At 39.4% G+C, this 7,415-nt stretch overlaps 1 protein-coding gene across 1 annotated transcript in view; it reads left to right on the top strand.

Annotated features, from left to right (window-relative positions):
• The window catches only part of LOC101860512 (monocarboxylate transporter 13), a gene marked incomplete in the record, with an annotated part of 58,504 nt that extends 51,555 nt beyond the window's left edge, over nt 1–6,949 (top strand). The window contains 4 exon segments of the mRNA XM_013085710.2: nt 1,034–1,173; nt 1,652–1,783; nt 2,502–2,611; nt 4,118–6,949. Of these exon segments, the coding sequence (XP_012941164.1) occupies nt 1,034–1,173; nt 1,652–1,783; nt 2,502–2,611; nt 4,118–4,890 (1,155 nt within the window).
• Nucleotides 6,950–7,415: the final 466 nt, after the last annotated feature.

Genomic DNA, 7,415 nt, shown 5'->3' with positions numbered 1-7,415 from the left:
ACCAATAACACTGGTACTTTATGATTCACAGTCATAAGAGTATCATGAAATATGAAGATAATCTGTTTGAGACTCATAGAATGAAAATTATAACATATATTGTACCGCATAACTTTTTAAAAAAATGTTTTGCCTGTGTGGGCATGCACTTCAAACCTATCATTATTAATTCTTTCATTTTAAAATAATAACTTGAATTTCAGTTTTACTCAAAGACCATTATTGACTTGTGACATCAGTCTTCTGTTAAACATTCCAAACTACCAGTCATTATCATCTGCCATTGGTAAGAAATTTCTAACGGAGATGCCAATTTTTTATAAAAGCCCTGATCTTTGCAGCAGATGTACCAATCCTTAGTGTAGTATTATCATCCCAGTCCTTACAGAATCCACAATCCTCACAGGAGCTCCAGTTTTTACAGAAGCCCCCGATCTTTTTATTTAAAAAGAAATTTGGGTTAAGTGTTTTACAGCCCTTGCAATTGTATAAGATCACCTGAGCGCAAGGGACACATTAAACATTTTCAGTTTGGTAGGAATTTTGAACTTTGCACAGTTGGAGCCACAGCCTCCTCTTATCGATTTTAGAGAACCGCCAAGGGATCTTTAACATGCGCAACTTGCACACGGGACCTCCAAGATTTTTTGCCATTGTCCGAGAAGGCTAGGTGTTAGATTTTACCTACCATAAAATCAGGGGTGTGGCTGAAAGACGAAAGCGGAAAGAAGGGGCTGAGGAGTAGCAGTAAAAGGCTGCAGAAAAAGTCGAGAGCCAAGGGGAAGGGGAGGGGGCAGAAAGTCGGAGTGAAAGTAGATGACAGAACATGGTTAGAGAGCTGGAAAGGAGGTGAAAGGAGACACATTTTAGAAAAGAACATTTTCCGTTGCTGTCAGGTTTCGAACTCGGGACCTATTGAATGAGAGGCAAACCATAAATACTCCCCCCCTCCCTCCCCCCGATCTTTACAGAAGTCCAAATCCTTAGAGAAGCCCCAATCTTTACAGAAGCCCTCACTAAATCTGTTCTTCAGGTTCGAACTGCTGAGCAGAACTATGAAGAGCCGTCTCGCCTTTTCCTCCTGAACGTGTACCTGGGTCTGGGCTTTGTCCTGGGTTGTGTGGGTCTCGGCTACATCACCATCAGAAACAGCAACGAATGCCACATCTCTAGGTGAGTCCTTGATTTGATTTTTGTGTAAGTGAAAGGAAAAATTACAGATACATATGACATTGTTGATGTTTAAGAGCATCTAAGCAAAGAAATGAGTGGCAAATTGTGATAGTCAATGTATGTTTCAGATCTGGTAATAAGTGATGATGGTGTTGTGTGTTTTTTAGTTTTATATGACGTATATGATGATAATATGTCGAGAACAATGTGCAGGATTTATCTTTCTTTCTCTCTGTTGTTTCTGAATATCTGTCTCCCTTTTATACTCCTGCAACTTTTTTGTAGTGTGTTTTGTTTATCTGAAACTGACACCATTCCTCAAATCTTACATATTCAATGTGCCTTTTTCCCTTTTTCTCTACTGTCCTTCTACAGATGTTTGTTTTCATGATCTGTCCCATTTTCACTCATTGTATGAAAAGTCAATGGAACACTCTTATTATATTTATATGCTCACCATTTTATTTTGTTGCTGCAGACGACATTTGTGTCAGACGTCGGCCATCTTGTGTGGCTTGTTCACGCTGCTGCTTGTCATGGCCAATGACGAGAGTTCCCACACCCTCTACGCCTGGGCCTATGGCATCTGCTGTGGCAGTTATTACTACAGGTGACTATTTTTAGACAACGACTTGAGTGCTATTTTTTGTCAGCAGCCAGCTATTCAGCTGTACTAGATAAAGACCAAAATTTTCAAAATTGTTGGTAAGCCAGTTTCTTAATCTATGGTATCTGTAGCTTATGCTCGAGAAATATTTTATCAAAATTGATGTACTAATGCTGAATAAAGCAAGAAAAAATACATAATTCAGATACAACTTGCAAAAGAATGGGACCATTTTTTCCATTTCTTGAAAAATTTGTGTGGCTTCATGGTGAAATCGGGCACTCGTCAAAATAATGAAATAAAAGAAACCAGCATTTTTCTGCCGGTTTGGCAATTTTTATACAGTTTTGTTTTTGGCTCAACACCTTTATATCCATTTATAAACACATAATTGTGTGGACTTTACTTATCCAAACTTTGAGGCCATTTTCTCGCCAATTTTTTCTCTGAAACCAGGCGACCCCCACCTCCTTCAACCGCTAATATTTTGACCTTCTGTTCCAGATATATAGGTATTTTTATTCACCTAATGCAAGACAAATGAACTAGCCTTAAGATGATACCAATTCTAACTCAACATGCCCAAAAATTTACGAGCACCTGATTCCATCCTGTCGTGACACTTTTTTCTTTCTGGTATATATATTTCCCAGCCTCAAGACGTAGTTGTACAAACTCATGTATATATATAAATTTTTATCTGTATATATCTAACTCCCAGCCTCAAGACGTACTTGTATGAGCTTGTCAAGACGAGACTGATGGAGAGAGGCTGGAGCTTCCTGTGTGCTGCCAACAGCTTCCCTGTCCTGTTTGGGGCACCGGCCGCATGTAAGTAAAACACTCTCTAACACTTCTGTCAAGTTCAGTTTTAGTAAGAGTTTTACAGCACTTGAAGCACTATTAGGTCAAGTAAGTGCCAAAGATTATAGATAGCAACCTGGGAAGTAACATATAATGAAAAGAAGGAGAGATTATGGCAAAAGATGTTTGATAGGAAAGAAGGAGCAAACCACTCCGGAGCACACACTAACCTCCCACTGTGAAGTCTGGAAGCAAGACAACTATATAGGGATGGGTGTTCTCAGCTTTTCTGAGTTCTAGATTTTATGATAATGCTTAAAGAAAATTCTTAGGTATGCCTGTTGTTCTTGTTTTTGCTTTTTAATGAAGTAAGTTCAAGTTCCAGTAGGCCTATACTGTCTTTCATGACTTGATACAAAAGGGTAAAATAATTTCTGTTTAGTTAACCACCATTCTTGTCATAAACAGGAAAGTTAACACTCTGAGTCTGCGCATCTTTCAATGTGTCGCACTTTTGGTGAAATTGTTGCTGAAGGAGAAGCAGTGAACATCTAGATCTAGTATTTGTGTCGCTTCGTGGTTGAATCAGGCGCTTGTTAATTTTTTGGTATATGAAGTTATTGGTTTCAAATGAAAGCCTGTACATTGTTCTCAAACTCAAACTTAATGAAAAAAAATATATTGATTAATCTTTCTTAGAAGTCGAGATATACGCAAAATTTTAAAAGGTCGGAGTTACCTGCTGTTTAAGTTGAAATTACCTACAAATATGGCCGCCAAAAATTTGGTGATTTTTAAAGCTGAATCTTATCATTTAGGTGTAAGCACACTGGTGTTTATGAATTGACAGTGTAAGTAGAGAGTGAACAATAATACTGGCCATTATTTTTTTTTTATAGGCAGATGGCATGTTTTGTATTACAGTTTCATTTGATTAATTTTTAAAGCCTTGAATCCTGGACTTTTACCTTAACCATATCTCCTCCTTGGATTACTTGAATGTGGTTAATTAAAGGTACAATGCCTTACAGGGTACTGAAAAAATTCCCTAAACAAGTTTACCAGCCTTGTGAGTTCTAAGGGTTTGTTATAATAAGCAGGAGTTTTAAGTCGGTGGCCTAGTGGTGAGGCTCTAGGACTCGCAACCGTAAGGTCGTGGGTTCGAATCCCGTCAGGGGTCCGACGTTGTGTCCTTGGGAAAGGCACTTTACTCGATTTTTCCTCATGTCACCCAGGTGGGAATGTGTACTCGGCTATAGACAGCGAAAGATCTTGTCAGTTTGTTAGTGTTTCAGCGCTTAATCAGCTGCTTGCACTGTATGCTTCTCGGGAAGCTGAGAATGTTTTGAAGTGTCCTAAGGTTTGCTGGGGTAATAATATAGTGTAAAGCGCATAGAGCTTGCTGTTGAGCAGGGATATGCGCTATACAAATGCTATTTATTATTTATTATTATAATTAATATGGGTGTCTTTAAAAAAGAATTTGTTTCCAAAACAATCCTCTTGACTAATTTGTTTTCTATGTGTCCACAGCTTACCTGAACATGGCCTATGAGTCTACGGTGGCAGGATACATATTTGCCGGAGTGGCCATGGTGTTTGGTGGACTTCTCTTCTACGCCATGCCATTCTGCGAGCGCCACCCCTCCAATCACGACGTGCTACAGAAGCACAGCAGTGGCCAGTACCCAGCACATCTCACAGAGGCCGCTGCTCTGCTAGACATGGATCTCAGTGAGGGCTGCATGAGTGGTGGCAAGCTGCACCACCACCACCACCATCATCACCACCACCAGCAGTGCCAGCCTAGCAACGGTCTGGCACCAGTCCGGCACAGCAGCAGCAGTTCCACCAGCAAGGGGGACGGGGCTGGTGGGGTTCGAGTTCAGCTGCAGTGCCTTGTGCAGCACAAAGACAGGGGGGACAAGCCAGCCAAACAGGCTCTGCTGACGAAGATTGCAGAGGAGAAAGACGGGGGAGTGAAAAACTGCTCTTGTGAGAGCGCTGCGAAGAAAGGTGGGTCCTGTATGGGGAATACCGGGCATGTTCAGGTGAATGTGACCAAGGCAGAGTACTCTGAGTCTGTCACCGACTGCCCGTCCGACAGCACTTTCTCCAATCACACAGACCGCTCCAGTGGTAAAGACAGTGGTGCCGGAGGACTCAGCAAAATTGACGGGAAAAAGAGCAAGAAGAACGACGTGAGAATTGATCTCTTTGACCCTCCGAGTCAGGAGAAAGAATCCACCGCTACAGTGTCTTATGATTCAGACTTGTACATAAATCTATGTGAAGCTCAGGTGTGAGGAGTAAGAGGAGAAGGAAGAGGAGGAGGGAGCAGTTACATATGTGACATTTGATCAGTGCTGGCGAGAACACTCACGACTGTTGTCCCCATTGATGATGGCTGGCTGTGTCAAGTGATTAAGTGTTTCTGCTTTTATGAAGTGTGAGAAAGTCATTGTTGCTTTGATTTATCATCCATCATTGTACCTGTGATCTTCTTCTTTCTGAGTTAAAGTGCTTAAATATGGATGAAAACTTGATCTAAAAAATTTCATTGTGATTGCAGTTGTGAAATATCTTCAGTTTTTCACATGTGAGCGAAATTGTTTTCTTTCAACTGAAAATGCTTGAGACAAATGATCTTTCCACTTCTTCAGTTTGAGAAGACGCTGGAGAGAGAAATTAACTGCTCAAAATAATATACTCCTCAGAGAACGCCTGCTTACTACTCTTATCAGAGAAATGGTCTGTTTGCTACATCCGGGAGAGGAGGAATCGTCAGTGTGTGATCACTCTTGGGAGAGATCAAATTATACTTGTGGAACTCCTGAGGGGGCTTCATCTCTGTGAAAAACTCTTACGAGAAATGAAATGCTTGTTACGAAAATATTGCGGCTCAGAGAGATAACATAAAACTTCACATTGATGTTCATTCAGTGTCCGGTGTTTTGAAATATTTAAATGAACTGTCTGAAAATGACTTTTGCCTTTTCACATGGGATAATGCTGTGTGATGTCAGTGTCTGCTCTGTGTTTGACTCTGAACTCGTAAGGAATGAAGTTAAGAAACGGAAGCCAATCTGCGTGATCCTGCTCTTGGGGAGAAAAATTATTTACTATTATCTTGTTCAGACCACACGGGTGCCACTTTTCTGGAAAGTTCTGAAATTCCAGGAATATAGAATGTTCTCGACTTTCTAATTTTTTTGGGGTTTTTTTGTTTAATTGTTTGTGTATGCGAGCCTTTCATGTGCATTGTTAAATTCTCTTCAGGCTTACAATTCAGTGAGGTCTGGAAATCTTACTATAACAAGGCAGTGGTAGGCTACCCACAGGATCATTGTCTTCGCCAGACTCGTTTTGCTAATGTGTGATATATATTATGCTTCAATTTTGTAAATCTTTCTCTGAGAACTGAGAGAACAAAGCACTTTTGTATGGAATGCCATATGTTGATCATCAGAGAATGTAGCCTACTAGCTTTTGTTCAAACTTCTGTGTGAAATCTCTCGTAATTCGCAGTCTTAATTCTCAATGTGTTGTTTTTGTATCATTTCCATAAATCGCTAATTGCAATGTTTCAGTGTATGGAAAGAATGTAAATGCTGAATGCTGTCATCTGGCTCATCATTTTTCTGAAATGCTGTGTATGTTATTTGTTGAACATTGTTTGGCATCATGTTGCAAAAAGTGATGAATATTTTGTCTTTGGTTAACACTTTGTTAATATGTCACCTGCATAATTAATATGATTTTGTGCTGATTTCTCTTCTATTAAACGAGAGGCATCGTGGTGAAATCAGGCACTGTCAGAATACTAAAATTGAAAAAATGGGCGTTCTTCTGCTAGTTTGGTAATTTTATCGAATTTTCTATTTTTGGCTCAACATCTTTTGTTTATTTTAAAACACGTTTCTGTGTGGATTTTACGGAAAAATGTTGATTAATGGGACAAAAACTGTAAATTTTCAGTTTTCAAGGACTCTCAAGCTATGGAAGTTACCTAACTTTGGTAGCTGTTTTCTATCTAATTTCCTCTGAACCCGGTGAGCCCTACCACCTTCAATGGCTAATGATCAGGCTTTAAGATGATACCAATAACTCCATACGCCCAAAAATTGACAAGCGCCTGATTCCACCGCGCTGTGACACATAAGATCTGCTACAACTGATGACATTTCCACCTTGTTGAACTTCGAGGCTAAGCTACATTTGGATAATTATCTTTTTTGAAGATTTTAGGAAAAGTGAGAAAGTCATATTACTGTACTCTGAAGAGCCTAGATATATTTAGAAAGAGACTGCCAAAATTCAGACGAATGCACATGTAAAACAAAAAAAATAAAATTTTGAAAAGTTTGTTGTGTTCACAAAATATAATATGTTTGAACAGATAATTTTTTAAACAGATTGACCACATTGTTGTAAAGATGCTCAATACCTTTGTGGACAAGAAGAATACTTCTCTTATTATTGGCTTTCTTTTGTATAGTTTGGTGGGTGGTTGGAAGGTAGGCCTACTACTGGTAGGTCCTACTTCTTCTCTTTCCCTCAGTTGTTTCTGTCCCGTCTATCTTACTTCTCCCCAGTACTAAATGACTGCTATTCTGTTGATGTGCTTCTTTTTACTCAAGCAGAGCACCCAAAAAAAACTCGCCCCAAAAAACAACCAGAAATTGTGTAGGTTGTTTTAAATTATGTTTTTTGGGGTTAGTGATGGATTTAAATAAGCAATGTCTTGAGCATCTGAAGAACTGTTCTCTCATAGCTTAAAAGCTCTATCAAAACTATCAAAATTCAAAATTATTTGTTTTAATAGATCACC

Source organism: Aplysia californica, unplaced genomic scaffold (genome assembly GCF_000002075.1).
Source record: "Aplysia californica isolate F4 #8 unplaced genomic scaffold, AplCal3.0 scaffold00399, whole genome shotgun sequence".
In the NCBI taxonomy this organism is placed as follows: Eukaryota; Metazoa; Mollusca; class Gastropoda; order Aplysiida; family Aplysiidae; genus Aplysia; species Aplysia californica.
Note: the sequence above shows the minus strand (reverse complement) of the source record. Positions and strands in the feature narration are given on the sequence as shown.